The 20,328-nt window shown below is 54.3% G+C and overlaps 2 protein-coding genes across 7 annotated transcripts; both read right to left on the reverse strand.

The window, feature by feature from the left end:
• Positions 1,946-10,093, reverse strand: REM2 (RRAD and GEM like GTPase 2). Of its 3 annotated transcripts, XR_002345943.1 has the most exons (6): positions 8,850-10,093; positions 7,249-7,590; positions 6,935-7,008; positions 6,023-6,230; positions 5,195-5,623; positions 3,273-3,403 (listed from the first exon to the last, which is right to left on the reverse strand). XR_002345943.1 is itself a non-coding variant. In XM_021099266.1 (5 exons), the coding sequence occupies exons 1-5, from the start codon at positions 8,959-8,961 to the stop codon at positions 3,297-3,299; spliced, it is 843 nt and encodes a 280-aa protein (XP_020954925.1). In that variant the 5' UTR covers positions 8,962-10,093; the 3' UTR covers positions 1,946-3,296. The 3 variants fall into 3 exon arrangements, 2 of the variants coding, with proteins under 2 accessions (XP_020954925.1, XP_020954924.1); XM_021099266.1 differs by lacking the exon at positions 5,195-5,623 and having other exon boundaries at positions 1,946-3,403; XM_021099265.1 differs by lacking the exon at positions 3,273-3,403 and having other exon boundaries at positions 4,521-5,623.
• On the reverse strand, positions 10,235-20,328 carry LRP10 (LDL receptor related protein 10). 4 transcript variants are annotated; one of them, XM_021098144.1, is made up of 8 exons: positions 19,238-20,328; positions 18,784-18,828; positions 18,138-18,273; positions 17,013-17,203; positions 15,876-16,893; positions 15,394-15,523; positions 15,078-15,266; positions 10,235-10,611 (listed from the first exon to the last, which is right to left on the reverse strand). In XM_021098144.1, the coding sequence occupies exons 1-8, from the start codon at positions 19,263-19,265 to the stop codon at positions 10,537-10,539; spliced, it is 1,812 nt and encodes a 603-aa protein (XP_020953803.1). In that variant the 5' UTR covers positions 19,266-20,328; the 3' UTR covers positions 10,235-10,536.

The following is a 20,328-nucleotide window of genomic DNA, read 5'->3' on the forward strand; positions in this document are numbered from 1 at the left end:
GAGGACTGGCAGCCTTTCAGAAGAGGAGAGCCCTGCTCCAGTTTCTCTGGAGAGGGTTAGGTGCCACAGGGCAGAAGGGCCCCATTGTGAGCAGAGGCCCAAGACAGAGGGAGGCCTTCTAAGACAGGCCTGGCCTCACCTCTGTCCTCTCAAGGTAAAGACCACTGTATGCCTGCACAAATGAGGCTTGGTGGGCCAGGGGGCATAGCGTTAGTAGAGGTTGGTCAGGGGCTGCGCTGACAAGGGAGCACAGAACCCAAGATGAAATTGCAGTGTTTAAGATGAGCATGGGGGCATTGAAGACCTTCCCTGGCCCAGGCAGCTCAGTCCTGGGCTTCTTTGGCTGGCCTCTTATGCCAGCGCAGATCGGCAGCCTGGCCCTACTTTGCCTTGATTGGAGGGAGGGAAGTGAGTGTCCAGGCTTTCAGAAAAGACCCCATCTCCCAAGTCTGGCGGGAGTTGGGCTTCAGCTTCCGTCTGTTCTGAGCTCTTTCCTGTAGGCGTCTGAAGGGAACACACAGATGGGTTGGGCTGCTGGAACTGGCTGAGTTGTGGGGAGGGAAGCTCGTGGTGTGTATGGCTCCCCTCATGGAGGAGGAGGTCCTGCCATCATCATCTTTACACTTCTGCTGCAGCAAAGGCACTGGCCTCTCCTCCTGTCACATTTGACCACTGGTGGTTTTCTTCCTCTAGGAAACTCTCCTCCCTGGGCGGTAGCCACTACATGCTCAATCTTAGTTCTTTCGCAACCACCTCTTTGGGGGCTGCATCTCCACTGTCTTCACCTGTCTATCCCCAGGATTCTCTCTTTGGTCTCCCTTCTTTCCCTGGAACCCAAAGCTTTGTTTTAAATTATTTGGTTCTGGTGGGGTTTTTTTTTGGGGGGGGAGGTGGGTTTGTGGTGTGTGTGTGTGTGTGTGTGTGTGTGTGTGTGTGTGTGTGTGTTAACAGCCAAGTGTTTAGCATATGGAAATTTTCAAGGGCTAGGGGGTCAAATTGGATCTGCAGCTGCAGTCTACACTACAGCCACAGCAACACCAGATCTGAGCTGCATTTGCAACCTACACTGCAGCTTACAGCAAGGCCGGATCCCTAACCCATTGAGTGAGGCCAGGGATAGAATCTTCATCCTCCCAGAGACATCAGATCCTCCTCCCACTGAGCCACAATGGGAACTCCCTAAATTAGTATTTGAACGGATAATATACGCCATAGTTAAAAACTCAAAAGGTAGAAGTTCCCTGGTGGCTCATCAGGTTGAGGGTTCAGTATCGCCATTGTTGTGGCTCAGGTTGCTGCTGTGGCTCAGGTTCAATCCATGACCAGGGAGTTCTATAAGCCTTGGGCATGGGCAGAAAAAACCCAAAAACCAAACCAAAACAAACAAAAAAGAATCTTAGAAGGTAGAAAAAAGGCATACAGTGAAAAGCAAACCTCCCACACCTGTCCTCCACCTGCCTAATTCTCCTCCTCAGCAGCAATTAGTACTATCCTGGCTCATGATTTGTTGGGTCTCAGAAACTTTTGGAAATTTGATGAAATTTGTGTACCTGTTCTTAGACAAATGAACAACTGCACAAATACGTCAGATTAGATCCCAGCCTGTGTTGCACCCTCTCTCAGTATAATTTGTAGGTCCCTGTGCAAAATGAAAATTTAGGGCTCCTTGCTCAAGTGACAGCAAAGCGTTAAGCTAAGCGAGGGGCCCTGTGTGACTGTCCTGCATCTCATCCTTTCCTCTGGCTTTTCTATTACCATTGTTTGTTTGTTTGTTTGTTTGCCATTTTCTTGGGCTGCTCCTGTGGCATATGGAGGTTCCCAGGCTAGGGGTTGAATCGGAGCTGTAAACACCAGCCTACGCCAGAGCCACAGCAATGCGGGATCCGAGCCGAGTCTGCGACCTACACCACAGCTCACGGCAACGCCCGATCCTTAACCCACTGAGCAAGGCCAGGGATCGAACCCACAACCTCATGGTTCCTAGTCGGATTCATTAACCACTGAGCCACAATGGGAACTCCTCTATTACCATCTTAATGGCAGTTATTCTCATATCTGTGTCTCTTGCCCTAACCTGAACCTCAGACTCCATGGAGCTGCCGGAACTCTCCATATGGATATTTTTCTCATTTATTTATTTACTTATTTATTTTTTCCGCTGTACAGCATGGGGAGCAAGTTACACATACATGTATACATATTTTTTCCTCCTATTGCTGTGTTGCGATGTAAGCATCTAGACATAGTTCTCAATGCTGTACAGTAGGATCTCATTGTAAATCCATTCCAAGAGCAATAGTTTGCATCCGTTAATGGATATTTTCCCTCAGTATCTCAAACTCTAAAGGGTTTCCAAAATGGAGCCATTTACTGGCTACCTCCTTTGCCCCCTAACTCCCAATGCCTCACCATCCCCCACATCACTTGCAACTCCTCCCTCTCCCAGCCACTCAGTTGCCATGTCCCATCAATTCTGACTCTAAAATCCACACAACCTCTCCTTTCCCACTGCCATCTCCCTTAGGGTGGTTCTTCATTACCCTCCACATTGTCCCCTAAACTCAGCTCTTCAGGCCCTGCCTCTGCTGCCTGAAGTCCATGTACACCTCTCCCACCCTCTCCCCAAAGGACCAGCCTCATCATGTCACACACTCAAAGCCCTTCAGTGACTCTCACTGCCTGCTGAATTGGGCACAAACTACTTTTCCTGGCATTTAAGGTCCTTTGCAATAGGGCTTCAGACCTTCAGTGCTCATCTCTTACCCCTCCTCTTCATGTCCCTGAGGTTTCAACCCAACTGTAGAACCATCTGGTCCCTTAATGGGCCCAGTGTGTTTTCCTGCATTTTACAATTTGAATTGCCTCTGTTTCTAGTCCTTCCAGGGGAGGTGCAGGCCAACCCCATCACACCCCATCTGATGGTCCCCAGGGTTTGGAGCTGGCTTACTCCACTTTAGCCATGGAATTTCTCTGGCTCTTTCACCATACCCACTGCCCATGGCTTCTGTCCAGAGTGTCCCCACCATTTCTTCTATTGCCCCTCTCTGCCTCATCCTTATTGAAAGGGGAACCTCAGATGCAAGCTGGATAAAATTACCATTAAGTATCAAACAGACATGAGTGCAATTCCAGCTTTATATTTTATTGATCTCAGGCAAGTTACTTAAACTTTGTTGTTGTTGTTGTTGTTGTTGTTTCCTTTTTGGACACCCCATGGCATACAGAAGTTCCCTGGCCAGGGATCAAATCTGAGCCAGAGTTACCACTTAGGCCACAGCTCCAGCAACACTGGATCCTTAACCTCTTGCATCTGGCCAAGGATCAGCCCACATCCCTGCCGCTGCAGAGACTCCGTCCATCCCGCTGCACCACGGTGGGAACTCCTTAAATTTTGCTTCTTCCACTGTAAAAGAGATAGTAACATCTTATGTAGGGGTTAAAGAATTAACAGATAATGTGAATAAAATCCTATGGATAGTGCCATTATTCATATTATCATCTCACCACCCTTGCTGGGTTGGACCGCCTTGGCTCCTCCCTAGCAAGAACTCAGGAGCACCTCATCCCTCTTTCCATGAGTTCTGGGAACCTGGGTGGGTTGGAGTGGAGGCCCGGCCCTCATGTGCTCAGGTAGCTGTATGTCTAGGGGTGAGGGGAGCTGCTGCCTCTGCTCTCTTTGTTCAGATTCATGGCTCAGGCAGCAGCAGGCGTGGGCGTCCCCAGGGGAGGCACTGACAGCTTCAGTTCTCACACAGGCCTTGCAGGTGACAGCTAGGGTGGCAGGGCTCTGTCAGGGGAGGTGCAGGCCAACCCCATCACACCCCATCTGATGGGCCTCCCTGTTGGATTTGGCCCCACCTTGAAGTAGGCCAGGGCACAGCTGAATGTAACTCTGGGCACAAAATACAGTCTCCAGCCACTCCTTGCAGGATAAGGTGAGGTAAGAAAGTGGGGACTTGGAGTTCCTGTGGTGGTGCAGTGGTTAACGAATCCGACTAGGAAACATGAGGTTGCGGGTTCAATCCCTGGCCTTGCTCAGTGGGTTAACGATCCGGCGTTGCAGTGAGCTGTGGTTGTAGGTCGCAGACCCGGCTCGGATCCCACGTTGCTGTGGCTCTGGTGTAGGTCGGTGGCTACAACTCCGATTGGACCCCTAGCCTGGGAACCTCCATATGCCGCGGAGAGCGGCCCTAAAAAAGACCAAAAAAAAAAAAAAAAAAAAAAAAAAAGAAAGTGGGAACTTGATCCCAACCTTGTCTCTGAGTTACTAATTTACTTAGTGCTTCCCTGCTCCTCTCTGGTCCTGGTTTTTGTTGTTGTTTTTGTTGTCGTCAGCAAAGGGACAAGTTGGACCAGATTAGCTTTGGGGTCTTTTGCCTCCTAATCATGGACTACTCTAAAACTAAGTTCGTTCCCGAGCCTCCCTAGAACTGTTAACAAAACTGTTACAGAGGCGCAAGGAACCTATCCACCCATCCCTTCGGTGGGGGCTTTGAGAACAGAGAGTCAAAGTGAGCAAGTACAGTAGAAAAATTCTTTATTGAAAAGGGAAGAGTGGCCCCCTTGCTAGTGCCTCCCGGGCTCTGGCCAAAGGGGAGTAGCCACCTCTCAGCTCTTCACGCTGGCACCTGAAGGCAAAAGTTTGTGCACACCTACCTTTAATAACCTTAAAGGGGAAGTGCCATGGTGTAACGGTAAATTCCAGAATCAATTCCGAAGAACAGGGCTTCCAGGCCCTTGCCTTTAAGAACTTCTTAAAGGCAAAGTGGACAAGTGCAGCAGATTAGAGCCAGGGCGCTTTAGGAAAGTTTCAAAAGACGCGGCTCTGTGTCTTTACCTTTAAGAATCTCTTAAAAGTTGAGGCGTATTCGCGCAGAGTACAAAGGTGGAAAACTGTATAGGAGTCTACAAAGCACTTTTCTAGTTCTAGCTTTTAGCATCTCTTTAGAGGAAAGGTGGTCAAGCGCGAATTAATAAAAAACAGAATACCTGGCAGAACTACTTTCTTCCCCGCCCTCCTGAACCCGCCCCGCCCATCGGCTGCGGCACGCCCCCCGCGGGTCCGCGTCGTCCTCGCCTTCCCGGAGCCCTGGGGCCCGAAGGTAATGGGAGAGCGCGGGGAGCGGTTGGGGCGACGCCCGCTGGCGTCTAGCGGCTCGGGGGGTGGGGTGGGTCCCGCCTCCCGCGGTCGTACCAGGGCGTCCGGGGAGTTTTTGGTTTCCTAGACGGTCTTCACAAAGGAAGCCGGACGGGGGCGGGGCGGGGCGAGGGGGGCGAGCCGAGAGCTCCGTGACCATGGCGACCGCGGTGACCATGGCGACCGCGGCTCAGAGCACGGAGAGGTCGTGACACGACCTGGAGCGCTGCTTGAAGAACTTGGCGTTGCGCGGCACCAAGTTGGCAAGGAAGCGCTTGGCCTTCTTGGTGAGGCTCTCGCGGCGCGCGGGCGGCGCGGGGCCCTCGGGGCCGCCCCACTCGGGCCTTGGGCCTCCGGTGCGGTTCCGGCCCCGCCGCAGCCGGATCTGGCGCACTGCACCCTCGAAGAGCTCCCGCGTGTTGTGGTGCAACGCGGCCGACGTCTCTATGTGCTTGCAGCTCAGTGTCCCTGCCAGATGGCGGCCCTCTGTAGGAAGGGACCTGTTCAGGCGCCTGTCCGCCAGGCTGCACGGGGTCCCGGGCTGGGCGAGGGTGAGGCTGGGTTGGGGGTCCTGGGCGTGCAGTGGAAAGGGATTGGGACAAGTGCATCTCTTCCAACTGAGAGAACAAGTCAGGGATCAAGTGGAGGGTGGTAGTGGTGGTGTGGGGGGGAGGGAGAGAGGGGCCTAGAGAAGAAGGGAGGGCAAGTGAAGAGAAGGGAGTCTCAAGGCCCTAGGTGAGGGCATTGAGAGTCTGCCCTTAGCCTGGGGCTAACTGCAGTTTTGTGCACCCACGTGGGTCAAAGGACCTTATAGAGAAGAGGTGACCTAGAAGGGAGAGGATCCCCCCTGAGATTGCAAATATAGATGAGGTTCAGGGTACCCACCCTCCAGTGACACCTCCCGGGATCGTGCCAGGTCACTCTTGTTTCCAACGAGGATGACAGGCAGGTCGTGGTGGGGCCTCCCAGCCCTGAGCCGTAGTAGGGTCTCTGGAACTTTGGAGAAGCTTCGTCGGTCGGTGACTGAGAAGACGATGAGAAAGGCATCCCCCGTCTGAAGGCAGTGGTCCTGTAGCCACCCCCCAGCATCCCCCTACAGATGGGCAGAGATTTGTGGAATGTCAGGGCTGGAGGTATAGGAGCACTTGTCCAGCACCTACACCTCGAGGATGAGGAACTAGGATGTGAGGGAGAAGCCGCCTGCTTAGGACAGCAGAGTTAGCTAATGGCAGACTCTCCATACTCAGAGTGCATTTTGTGGAGGAGGGAGAAGTTTGTAATGTGAGCCCCACATGGGCGAATGGGGGACATAGGATCCTAGACTAGGGTAGCCCATCCTACTTTCTTATGCTTAAGCTCTTAAAAAATGAATGCTATTCAAGTATATATAATCTGGCCTCTCATTTCTGCAGAGTAAGCATTTACATCCAAAGAGTTACAAATCCTCACTTTATTTCCCCTTCCCTGACATTTCAGAGCCCTGAGCCCTTGTCCTGTCAGATCAGACTCTTTGAGGCTGAAAAATGTATGGAGGGGATCCATTTCAGGGTGTTCAGCCTGACTTGGCAGTTGCAGAGTTTGTCAAGTTCAGATCCTAACTTCCCTCTGGGTCAGAAGATCCTGGAAACCAGACAAAGGTTCTCAGTGCTGCACACATTGGTATGGGCCTTTGGTCTCTGAGACAATACATAGGAAAGGTCAGGATCCACTACATGTTAAAATCAAGGCCTGCAGTCCCACCAGCCGTCAGTTCTCCCAGGGTTCATCACCTGCTTGCAGCCACATCATAGTTCTTACCTGTTCCCAGATGTCATAAACAACTAGAGTCACTTCCTCCTTATCCACCATGATGCGTCTCTCATAGGTGTCCTCTGTTGAAAAATAAGGACAGGGAATAGAGTCCATTAGGAGGCTCCCCAACACCTGTCAAACCTGGTAACCAGGGATACCATAGATCCAGGACCAGGGACCCGCTCCAGGGGGGTTGCCACAGAAAACATTGAACAATTTTTCTGGGTCCTGACCTCCAGAACTGCTCATGCCTTGAGCTCTCCTGTCCCTGACTAGGGCTCCAGAGGTGCCCTCAACCCTTGCAGGACTCCCCCACATACCTGGATTCTCTGGCTCATGCGCACTGTCTCCCTGGAGACCACCGAAAGTGCCTGCTAGGGTGCTCTTGCCCACGCCGCTCTCCCCCACCAGCATGACCTTGAAAATGCCATCGTCTTGGATGGGGGCTGCCTCTCCTGAGCCCAGGGAGTCAGAGGAGCCCGAGGATGAGGCTTGAGGTGGCCAGTCAAGTTCATCTACAGCCTGGGCCCGCCGCAGCTGGTGCTTGTAGGGGACAGGCATACTGCCTCTTCGTCTGGGGGCTCCCAGAGCAGGGGGTGCCCCGCCTCGGTCCAACCCTGCCAACAGTTTCTCTGGCTTCTTCAGCAGTGTGACATCTGCTTCTGGGGGGTACAAAGAGAAGGACACTATGAGTGGGATGGGCCTAGCCATCTGCAGAGGACTCAGTCCTGACTGCTCTGGCCTCAAAGGTCCAGTTGAGGACCATGACCCAGAAGGAGCTGAGAATCTTGTTCCAACCTCTTCCACTGAACTCCCCCAGAAGCCTGACATGGTGGGGCTCCAAGGAGCTGACCTGAAGGCTTGCCCAGCATGGTTCCAGCCACAACCTGTTCAAAACATGCCCCATGCAGGGGAGGCACCTGTGCGCAGGCTCACACACCCACTCACACTTCATACTGACACACAGGCACACCCCCAGACTAGGCCTCTGGCCGGGGGCTGCTCCTCCTTCCACCAGAAGGCCCTACCACCTCCTGCTTCCTGCGCGCGTAATCCCCATGCTGGAGACGGACCCAGGGGGTGAGAAGCTGACCCTGTTGCCCAGGTTCTGAGAGTGGGTACTGATGGAGTCAAAAACTTTGTGGGGAGCCTGTGTCCTGGGAAGGGCCTTTCTTTTTGGGATGTGTGTTTTGGGTCTCCATGAGTGTGTGAAGGGAGCTGCCTCTTCCTGTGGCCCCGTAGGTAAGCATCCCTCTCCACCCCCCATGCATGGCCATGTGTGAGAACCCATCTGCACCCCTGGCTGCCCCTATGAGTCTGAGAGAAAATATTACGTTCATGGGAGGGGTGAAGAAAGGAGGGAGAGAGGAGAGAAATAGCGAGAGAGAGCGGGAGCAGGGAGAGTGACAAGGCATGGGTCAGGGTAACTGGAGGAGGACAAGGACGGACAGACACAACAAAGGGGGATGATAGAAAAAGGCTGGAAATAGCTCAGGATCAATATTTGGCTGACAGCCAGGGCCTCCAGGGGCTGGAGAAACCCCTACAACAGGTCCCCAGGGCACCCCCCTGCCGGTGATTCCCAGGCTTGTGGGCTGCCGCTTGTCTTTTCCCCTTTTCTCTGGCCCGTCCCAGCCTCTTGGGAATGAGGCAGACCTAGAGGCTAAGCATCATTTCCCCCCCCCGCCCCGCGAAGCCCCCCGGTGCTAGGTGAGGGGACATTTAGGCAGCTCCCCTCTGCCCCCCACCTCAGCCCAGCCCCAGTCCTAGCCTGGGCAGGAGGCATCTCTACTTCCTGAGTTGCTCTTCCCCTCTTGTTGTTGGGGTTCAAGCTCCTTTAATCCCTAGTTCTGACCTCCCCACTAAGGCTTCGGCTCCCACCCCCATGGTTTCAGCCAGAACGTGCCAGCTCAGTCCTCACCTGGTGTGGGCGTTTCTGGCGGGGAGGCCCGGTGCCTGCCGGAGGGGCAGAGTGCTGTGGTTTCTGTGTCTGTGTCCATGTCGGTGTCGAGATCCGTGTGCATCGTGTGCATTGATGGTGTGTGCAGCCTGGTGGCTGGCAGCACCCGCTCCCTCACTCAGCAGCACTGTCAGCTTTTCCCTTTAAATACCACCCCCAAGCCCTCCCCCTAGACACCTGGGGAAATAACCCCGCCCCCTGATGAAGTCACACATGCTAATGAGCATGATGTCAGCGGGATTCCCTCCTTTCCCGTTCCCCCCCTTCCTTTGTGTAGCTTCCCTCTGGGAGCACACCCACTGCGGAGTCTGGTTAAGATGTGAACAGCACAGAGTCAGAGGTGCAGAAGAGACAGGGGTTCAGAGAAGTGGAGGAGGGATCAGTGGATAAGGAGGATGGCAGGAGGCCAGGACCCAGGGCTCAGGAGGTCTTTCTCCAGGAGCCAGGGCTCTGTGTTATTTGTCTCGTATCCCAGCCCCCTGGCCCAGTGTCCAACCCAGAGTGAGTGCTCAGTGGCTAAATGGAGGCGCTAGAGGCAGAAACCAAAAGAAACAGGGGCAGGAGGACAGCCACCCCGCTACTAAGCTTCCCTGCCACCCTCTCTTTCCGAATACTAGCCCTTCTGGGCTAAGACCCACAAAATCACTGGTTTCCCAGCCCAGCCCCTAGGCAGATGGGGGCTTTAAGGAGACATGGCTGCTTTGTTTGGGCAGCTTCATTTTCTTTACTAGGTTCCAGTGAGTACAAATCACTGTAGTACATCCTACCATCTCCCTCTCCCTGCTAGGCCAACCTTGTGTTAATCAGAGCACGAAAAGGGGGGGAGGGACAGCTAACCCTCTCGAAAAAGTTCCCAGTCTCAAGTGGAGGTGGGGAGTTCCGGCTCCCCTCTCTGCACTCAAGAGCAGCCCCAGGCCCTCTGAGCCATACTGGGCAAGTAACCGGGGCTCCTTTACTGCTCCTTTTCTGCCTGGTCCCCTTTGCTTCAGGCTTGCAGTCTTGTCTTCCTTTCTGACACCCACAAACACCCAAATGCACATTCCAACTTCCTGGCCCCCTTCTTACTCCATTTTTGCCAAGTGCTGTGCTAAGCACCTTCCTGCATTATCTTCTTTCATCCTCCTGATCCTGAGGCTCAGAGTGGTAGGTGATTGGCCTGTCCCCCAAATCAATCATGCAGCTGGAAAGTGGGGACACCAGGCTTCCCACCCGTGCCAAAGACTGTTTTTCATCTCTACGCTATGCTGGTTTCCTTGTCTTAAATGTCCCCAGTGACTCCTATTATTGGGAACAATCTATATTGTGGTTGTCAGTGGACTTTTCCAATCAAAGAAGCAGGGAGTGTCTTGGGATAACAAGCAGAGTGACACTTCATTTATGTGGAGGTCAACAACAGGGCAACATCAGGGGGTCTAGAGGGAGCAGAAAGAACTCTTAGCTTCAATCCACATGCACTTCACCCATTGCACAGACTCTATAGTTCACAATCACAGCCTATTTATCCTGACTTTATGCATAATTTTGATATGTCCATGTGTGTTCTTGTGCTCGAAGATTAGAAGCACATTTAGAGCACCTAGTGACTTCTAATAGCTTCAGAGAAAGGGAAGCAACATCACAGAAAACTTTTAAAGCAGTCATAATCATTTTAAAAGTGGTCTTGGCAGAGTCTTCTTGCCTGCCCGCTTGCATCTCTCACAGGCATCTTAATTCTCTTTCTTGCCTATCAAAAAAATAAAATAAAAAGTGGTCTAAGGTCATTTGGCATTAAGGCAGATAAGCTTCCCTGAGTCTTACAGCTTCTGAAAACACTGCTGCAGAGCCCTTTGGTTTCTATGAATCATCCTCAGCTGTCCTGAAAGATTTATATTACACTGCAGATGTGCTAAAGATGAGCGTAACGTTTTAAAATGATTTTCTTCCAAAATGAGATTTTAAAAAATTTCAAAGTGTAGGAGTTCCCATCGTGGCTCAGTGGTTAATGAATCCAACCAGGAACCATGAGGTTTTGGGTTCGATCCCTGGCCTCGCTCAGAGGGTTAAGGATCTGGCATTGCCGTGAGCTGTGGTGTAGGTTGTAGATGAGGCTCAGATCTGGTGTTGCTGTGGCTTTGGCATAGGCCAGCAGCTGTAGCTCCAGTAAGATCCCTAGCCTGGGATCCTCCATATGCCATGGGTGCCACCCTAAAGAAAGCAAAAAAAAAAAAAAAAAAAAAAAAAAAATTCAAATTGTAAAGGGATGAGCTTTATGTATCTGGAAAACTCATTTAGGTGGTAAAATTCATTTCCATGCTAATGACAAGAATGTCAGGGGCTACAGATCCCCTGGAGGAGTCTTTTTTTTTTTAGGGCCGCATCCGTGGCATATGGAGGTTCCCAGGCTAGGGGTCCCTTCGGAGCTGTAGCCGCCAGCCTATGCCACAGCCACAACAATGTGGGATCCGAGCTGTGCCTGCGATTTTCACCACAGCTCATGGCAACGCCAGATCCTTAACTCACTGATCGAGGCCAGGGATTGAACCCACATCCTCATGGATGCTAGTCAGGTTCATTACTCACTGAGCCACAACGGGAACTCCTAGAGGATTCTTGACCATGACCTCTGCCTGCCATCAATCCAGCCTTAGGCCACAGAGGCAGCCTGGGTTTCAGCATACACCACCATCTCTCTTGTCCCACTGGTAAGAGGCTGTGCATTTGCCCAGTTCTAGGCTCCCTCAGGAATGGGCGGTCGTGTGGAATACTGGGACAAGCTGAGATTTGGAACTGAGCCAATCCTGGTTTAATGCTGCCTCACAGTAGAGACTGGACCAGTCTTGTAATTCCTCTGAAGCTGCTCCCTGAGCCAGTGAACTGGGTGTGATGCCTGTGGCACAGCCTTGCTGTGAGGACTAGCTGCGCGTGATAAAAGGATCTGGTACTTAGCAGGTTGCCCAACCATTTGGTGCTCCCACAGCCTCAGGCAATGTGGCTGGCGGGTGGGGGTGGGGGGTGTCCCTCTCCCTGCCCAGTGTGGCCTGGAGCTTGGTCAGGCCCAGATTCTGCTCCTTAAGGACTAAACTCTGGGATCTGCTCAGATTATGTCAGATTCTCAGCCTAATCCCAAATCATGACTGGGATCACCTCCCTCCTCCCTGCCAAGGGCCTTTGCACGAGTCCTACACCCCTGCTACTGGCCACCTTGGATAGTGGTGTCTATCCTCATAGGATCTGAAATTGCCTCATTTCTTGTTCCTTGGGCCATGGTGCAAATAAACTGGGGTGACAGCATGGTCAAGATCAATCCCCTCTTCCTGCCACCTAGGGCTTCACTGTGCCCGACAAAAGTGGTGTATGGCTGCTTGTGCCTCGTAGAGTGCACACCCAGCACCTAGAGAAACTTCTTTCATGAATCTATATGTGCAGGCCTCTAATGACTTCTGCTCTCCAGCATTCCAAAGCATTCCACCTGAGGAGCATTCTTTAACCTTATATCTTCATCTCCTTTTAGGTTTCAAATACCTCCTTCAAAGGAGGTAAAAGGTCTGGAGCAGGAGGAGGATGAGGTTGTCAGGCTAAAGGTTTTGAGGTGACTACAGCGGAAGAGAGGAGCATGGGAGAGGCAGAGATCAGTGGGTGGAGGGGCGGGGGGGGGGTGGTGGAAATCCACACTCCCTGCCTCACTGTTTTCACTGGGCCTGACACTGGTGGGACCTGGGGATTTTTTTTTCCCGTCTTTTCAGGGTCGCACTTGGCGGCACATGGAAATTCCCAGGCTAGGGGGTCAAATCCCCAGGGATTGTTTATGTGTGCTTTTTTTGGAGGGAGAACAGCAAGCAAGGATAAAGATCTCTGGAGAGGGTGTGAAGATAACTTGAGTCTTCCCCAGGCCAAGATGCCAGCATCTCAGGACTGCAGCATTTGCTGTCTCTGCCACTCCCTTAGGCTGTGGCTTGCTGGGAGAGGAAACATTATGCAATTAGAGCTGGGTGTGAGGATGTTGACAGGGTATAATCAACAGGGCCCTTCCACCAGACAGTGTGGGGACAGGCCAGGCCAGGCAGAAAGGTTAAGGGTGAGCCTAAGGGGGAGCCTGTTTCTCCGGGGACTGGGTCAGCTGGGGAATGCCTCAGCTCCACTTCTGAGGGCTTCACACCCACCCTCCACAGGTCCTTTCTAAAGCCTTTTTCTTTTTTTTTTTTTTTGTCTTTTGTCTTTTGTTGTTGTTGTTGCTGCTATTTCTTGGGCCGCTCCCGCAGCATATGGAGGTTCCCAGGCTAGGGGTTGAATCGGAGCTGTAGCCACCGGCCTACGCCAGAGCCACAGCAACGCGGGATCCGAGCTGTGTCTGCAACCTACACCACAGCTCACGGCAACGCCAGATCGTTAACCCACTGAGCAAGGGCAGGGACTGAACCTGCAACCTCATGGTTCCTAGTTGGATTCGTTAACCACTGCGCCACGACGGGAACTCCCTAAAGCCTTTTTCTGATTGATTTTCCTTTTCAACTCTAGGACAGCTGTTACCTTGCTTACCGAAGGCTGAGTCCCAACAATTCTCACAAATTCCATCACCCTCTCCAGCTCTTCAGCTCTGGCCACAGCTTATGCTCCTGCCCCCATTTCTCAGGAAGTCTAGGGTCCTGCCTACAGCCCTAGCTAGTCCTGTCTGCTTAGTTTGCTTGTCCTTTTGACTCTCACCCTGACTCAAATTCAGTTCTATTCCAACTCCTGATAGCATTCTTGAGCATCTAGTTTGGGTCCTCTTCAGGAAGACTTCTTGGATTTGGCCAACATGATGGTACCAGCTTCACACCCTGAAGATTTTTGGCTTTTCTTTGGATGTATCTTTGTCTGCTTTGAGGCATCCTGGCTAAGAACTTATCTGTCTTGCCTAGGAGAGACTGAAAATGCCTGGCAGTATGAAGGATGGAGGGTGGGAGTCATGGCTCCTCTCTTCCACCATGGACAGTCTGCTTCTGTGATAAGTGCTCTGGGAGTACTTCCCAGTGCTGGGCCGGCCTGACTTCCAGCCTGGCAATGACGAAATAGGCTTGGTGCTCACCCCTGGTGTCAGTCACGATAGAGCTGGGCTTCGGGTGGTGAGTGGAGATGGAGTTAGTCTTAGGGTTCCTAGAAATTTCTTACCCTCTGAGTATAAAAACCAAGAGTGGGTGTTTGGAAGAGAAATAGGAAAAGGGCAGGAGGTGGAGAGCAGAGCAAGGGCCTTCCTAGTGAGGAGCAAAGCTGAGATGGGTGCGAGGCAGGACTCAGGCTCACGGCTCATTTACAAAAATCTTAAATTTCTGATTCCTTTATTTTCAACCTTGGCTTCCTGGGCAATGACCTAGCTATGGGACAAAAGCATTTGTTGTGCTCTTTTTATGAGCCAGGCCTTCTGGGAGGGATCCCTGTAGGCAAAACCTCAGGCCCTGCCCAAATCCTCCCCTTGGGAGCTGGAAGTCCCAGCCAATTGGCATTCTAGTGCTTAAGGCCACTTTTGGGTGGCGGTTTGGCAAGGATGGAGTGTCCAGGCCTATGACCCTTTAAGAACTTTACCTTTTAAAATCAGCCACCCAAATGGTGGTGGTGGTGGCCTGTGGTCTCTGGCCATGTGCAGAAGGGGCTCTGTGTGAGCCCTCTCCCTGCCTGAGGGACACCTAACTTTAACGCAGCTACCTGTCATCAATGGAAAGCCCATCATGTCCCCTCAGACTGAGGAACAAGGAGGGAAGTAGTAGAAGGGAAGCTGAGCTGCCCTCTAAAGGCTTGTTGTCACTCTGAATAGAGCAACAGGGGAGTCAGGTCACCTCAGGCAAGCAGTGGCTCATCCTCCGCTTCAACCACCCAGACCCCCGGCTCAGCCAGTGGCACCAAGAGCACATCATCCTCATCCTCTGGGGATAGGACTGTTGTGTGGGGTCCAGGTGGGTCCCGGGTTGGTCCTGGGGGCCGCAGGCTGGGCAGGAGGCGGCCTCGCAGGGCCTGTACTACTCCGGACAGCAGTGATGGCTCCAGGGATGCTGAGGGCAGTGGCCCCGGGGCCTCAGAGACAGTAGGAAAGGCTGCAGATGTGCTGGCAGGTGGCAGCGGGGCCTTGACAGGCAGCGGGGGTGCCTGTTCCCCATCCTGTCCGCCCACTGCCCCGCCCTCACTGGCCAGACCTGTGCTGCCATCTAAGGTCTCGGGGGGAGCAGCAGAAGATGTGACCTGGGATCTGGTCTCAGGGGTCCTGGCCGGGGGGTTGGTTCGAGGAAGCAGGCCCCAGCGGCGGAGACGACGCACCAGGCGGCGCATAGAACGGCCCCGTTGGCGGCGGCGGGCACCTGTGGCCCCCCCTGGAGTCATGTCCTGGCGCAAGATCTGCAGCAGAGAGCGCAGGTTGCCCAGCACTGAGTTCTGCAAGGAGAGGAGGAGGACACCAGAGTCAGGGGGTGGGGACGGCTGTGAGATTGAACAAGAAGGGTATGGAGGGCCCCAGCTGGGCGGGGAGAGGGAGGTGGGCCGGCTGGGGCAGGTCACTCACATCATTGGGGTTCTCTGTAGGGAAGTCCTCTACAGGTGGGATGGCGCCCTGGGCAATGAGCTGCCCATAGGAGGGAGGCGCCTGCTGCTGCACAATTTCAGCCTCCATCCGGGAGAGGGGGGCAAAGATGCTGGAAGGGATGAGGGCTACTTAGTCACAAGTGCTCCTGGCCAGAGCAGCCTGCCCAGCCATGACGGGCTTTTTACCTCCACACCCAGGCCAGGACACCTGGAGCTATGGCATGGCTTTCCCAAGTCATCCAAGGTCCCCCTCCTTCCTTGAGATGACTTTCAGGATCTAAGACAGGTCCCTCCCTCAGAGGAGCACCCTTGCCCCCAAGCTGGACGACCCCAGGAGCCAAGCCATAAGCTGGTCACTGGAACCTGCCCCTAGCATGGGCCCCTTCAGGTCTCCTGTAGCTGCACAGGTCCTTTCTCTCCCTCAGTCCCCACTCCGTTACTGCCAGCAGCACTCCCACTGACCTGTACTCCTGGGTGCGAATGGCATAGAGCTTGCAGGTGCAGCCCAGGGCAATGACCAGCAGCAAGCCACACACGAGGCTGCCAATGACGGCGGCAGTAATGACTTTGCGGGGCAGGGCATAGGAGCAGTCCCACTCGTCGCTGCCATCAGCACAGTCAGGCTGCCCATCGCACACCCATGTCTCATACACGCACTTCTCATCCCGGCATCGAAAGTTGCCAGGCTGGCAGTGCCGACAGCGTCTCTCGTCTGCTCCATCAGCACAGAAGGTCTGGTAGTTGCAGCGGTCAGCAGGCAGGTAGCAGGCTGTGGCACCAGGGGTGCCGGCAGCCCCACAGGGGTAGTGTCCAGGTGGGCAGCTGGGACAGTTCTCCTCGTCTGTGCCATCGGCACAGTCCCAGGAGCCATCGCAGCGCTGTGCCTCACTGTAGCAGCGCTCGCCCAGGCCCTCACTAGCCCCCAAGCCAGAGCCTAAGCCACATGGTCGGTCCCAAGGCAAGCAGTAGCCCCGCACGTGGTAGGTGGCATTGAAGCCCCGACCACTGCTCCAGGCGACTGTGTGGTAGTCCACGGTGGCCTGGCCAGACAGTGTCTCCACAGTGACAGCCTTGCCATTGCTGAAGTGGGTGAGGCTGCGCAGCAGCCGGAGGGTCTCGGGGGGCCCCGTGCCATCATACACATGCACGGCATCTCCATAGCCCAGGTCCAGGGCTGTGAATCGCACTGCCAGGCGCCGGCCATCATGGGGGTCCAGCAGCCAGAGGCAGGACTGGGGGTGGGAGACTGAGGCCAGGTGTGAGTATCCAAGGGAAGAGAAGACCCCATAGAAGTCTTCCAGGGTGTGATTGCAGGGTGGGGTGGGGACAGGGACTGGGGTCAGTTCAGGGAAGGGATCTGAGCTGCAACCTGCCTCATCAGAGCCATCGCCACAGGCATCAAACCCATCGCAGCGCTGGGCTAAGGGCACACAGCGGTGGTTCAGGCACTGGAACTCTTCCTGCAGGCACATCAGCCAATCTGCAGAGGTACCATGGAGAGGGGCTGTGAAGCACTGGAGCTGGTGGGATTCCCCACCCCCTCCCTGGGGCTTGCACTGCCTCTTCCAGCAGCCCCCTGGACAGCCCTGTCCAGCTCACCTTGGCTGTAGGAGAGCAGGAAGCCCTGGCCCATGGGTGCTCTGGCCCCAGCATAGCTGTAGGTGATGGTGACGTTGCCTCCAGGCAGCTGCAGAGGGCTGGCAGGTGCCTCGCACAGGGAGAGCTGTGGCTGGAAGGGGGAGCTCAGGATTAAGCGCTCTGAGCCACAGGCCAGGTGTAGTTTTTGGAACCTACAGGGGTGAAAGAGAGCAGGATGTAAGGTATTCTTGACCGCTAGTCTTCTTCCTCGATGTTGCCAGGCCCCTTCTAGCCCAAGAAGCACAAACACCCACTTATTCATAATCCAAATAGCCAGATTTAAAAAGTGAGTTAGCCAAATTCCTTTGTAATTAATGGTGATAGCCCTAACAGAGGCCTATGGCACCATGAGACCAGGAATGCATCCTACAGCCCCTTGGAAAAAGTGACTTGAGTTTTGCATGGAGTTAGAACAGATTCATTACTTCCCTGTTGTTGCAGCACTGTCACCCAAGTATGGTGCTGGCAGTAACCACATAGCTTGGTTAACAAGAACTCACCAACCCCTTGCAATGCCCATGGTGAGACCTGAGATCACCATGGTATTCTGATGCCTCTGTTCCACACTCTCTCCTTCGGATTGCCCCTCCCTTCACCGACCTCTTTCTGGGTGAATTCATGGGAAGTGAACTGTGTGAAGCCAAGAGCCAGGTACTTAACATGGGCCCTACCTCACGGCCCAAGGTCGGAGAAGCCCGGGGAGACCTGGACTGTTTAAAAAATCTGGGGAGGCTGAGGAAGGTTCTAAGCTGGTGAAGGAATAGCTTTGAATCCCAGGCAAGGATGTGCAGTGGGTTGAAGGACTCCTCAAAGCAGCTGTATTGGAGCCCAAGGACTGTTTATAGAGTGACTGTTGTCCTTCAGAGACAGCAGGACCCAAGCTAGGTGTCCAGTCCAACCCAGGTCCAATTCACTGTGTCCAGCCCAGAACATGCCAGGCTTTTAGGGCAGATTAGTCCAAATTTAATTTCATTCTTCTCCCAGTTGACAGGGATGGAAATACCATGGAGAAGTGACCCCTGAAGGGTTTTCCACGGTAGAGCAAGAAGGGTGAGGAAAGGAATAGGGTCTTGCCCCGCTTCTCACCTGATGGTTACAGTCTGCTCCTTGCTGCCCAGGATGAGCCAGGTGCAGTTGGCAGGGGAGATGCGGCTGTCCCGGCCCAGGGGCCTCTGTATGGTGCCCTGCACTTCCAAAAGCACTGCTGGGGGGTCCTCACAGGCTGGAGAGAGGAAGGTAAGGACATCAGTTGCGAGCCTCTTACCATGCCACTCCTCCCCAGGCTTCATGCTTCCAAGGGCCTGGGCTCTTCAAGAAGGAGCACAGAAACTCCCCCTTCCCAGCCACACACACTCTGGAGGCAGAGTCGTCAGTGGGCTCCCCTTCTCACCACACTCATCGTTGTTCCACCTTAGGTATCAACACCACAAACAAAATGAGGTCTGCTTTGTGCCAACCACTGGGCCAGGAGGAACGGGAAATACGATCTCTATCCTCAAGGAGATTACATTTGGGCGAGGCGAATCAAGGATGGATATTGGGGGGGCAAATAGTACATAACTACCAAGTGAGGGCCCACGCTGGGTTTCAGTTTCTGTCTGTAAAACAGAGGATGGCTGATCTCCACTCGAAAACTATGGAAGGTACCAGAGGAAGTCAAGGAAGAGAGTCTTTCTCTAGGGTGCTCTCTCATTACCAAGCCCATGGGACCCCAGAGGCATCCTCTACTCACCATGATTTGGGAAAAGGATCCGGTCTTGGTGGGCCAGAGCGCCTCCTAGAGGAAGAGCGAGAAAGGGCAAGAGTCACACTTCGGAGTTTTCTCCACCTGAGCTTCTCAAGGAGGAAAGGGAACCATCGGCGGCTTCCGGGTAGTTTACGAGAAGGGTGGTGGAACAGGGGGAGGCAGCGGTGTGTGACCTCAAAGGAAGGTCCTCCAGTGCGGCTTGTAGGATGGGTACGGTGATCTAAGGAAGCCAGAGCGAGTATGAGGGCCGAGGGGAGCGGCTGTAGATTTCCCGAGGGTTGGGGCAGGCAGCGACCAAGGCGACGGCAGGGGCCGCGGGGCAGGGGAGGACAGGGTAGGGGTGAGAGGCCCCATAGGGGGAAGGGAGCTAGAGGACCTGGGCGCGGTGACAGCCCTGGGAGCGGGGTCCCGGGCGAGTAGCCTCGTTTCGATTTCTTACCCAGGAGGAGAAGGATGGCCGGCAGCATCGTGAGCCGTCCCGAGGCGCAGGAAGAGTCCCGGAGCTTCGATCGTCTACCCAGTGGGGAGGCGGCGCCACTCCGGGTATCCTGGCTCCTCAGTGCCGCCTCCCCGAGGGGGCTCCATGGCCCAGACTCCTCGACCGAGGCTCCGGATGCCAGGGCTGGGGGCTGGTGGGGGGCGGCGGCGGCCCGGGAACCGGGGCGGTGCCTCTCGCCAACTTTGGAGTTGTTCTCCCCGGCCGCCGCAGCGCTCTCTCCAGAGGCTGACCCCCGAAGCCCAGGGAGTTGGCTCGAAGTCCAGCGCTGGGGCGCGCCCTCGCCTAGAGCCCGCCCGCAGGCCGCGAACGTCCGGGTCCAGGCCTGGCCGCCACCTGCCGAGGCTTGAGGCCACTTCCTCTTCGGGCCAAACTTTGCCGACTGTCAGCGCCCAGAGCCGGCCCGGGCGCTGCCCAACTTCTCCAGCGCCTCCAGCCCCGGAACGCGGGTAGAGGAGCTGGGGAGGAGGGGACTGGCGACTCGGCCCAGCGCTCGAGCCCTCGCCCTGGCTGTACCCCAGCCAGCCCAGGGGTTGGAGGAACCCGGGTGGAGGAGGGGGAGGGTGACGAGCCTGGCCCCACCCCTGCCAATCAACGCTTACCACGCCCACCTTCCCATCTTAACCCCTTTCAGGTCCTACCGCGCCTTGTCCCTCGGGCTCTCAGGGCGCTCAGCCTCCACTTGTAACTCTGCTTTGTTTAGTACTTCCCGTGTAACACATGGGTTACAGGACACATTTGTCAGAAGACAATTGCATATTCCATAATTGTTATGTCTTTCCTTTGGCTCCTTAAGCTCTCAGTACTTTTCTTGTCCCGGTGTCTGACATCCGGTAACACTTTTTGTCGTGAGCCTCTATTACAGCAATTACTACCCGGTGTTATAAATATTTGTTTACTCGTCTTTCCCGCCCCCGCCCCGCCCCTTCTGTGGAAACTGAAACTTCCTGTAGGTTGAGGCCTAGACTGTTTACCTTTGCACCCACAAGGCTTCTCTCCTGCTGAGACACAGTAACTCAATAAACGAATAATTG

This window comes from Sus scrofa, chromosome 7 (assembly GCF_000003025.6).
Source record: "Sus scrofa isolate TJ Tabasco breed Duroc chromosome 7, Sscrofa11.1, whole genome shotgun sequence".
NCBI classification, from domain to species: Eukaryota; Metazoa; Chordata; class Mammalia; order Artiodactyla; family Suidae; genus Sus; species Sus scrofa.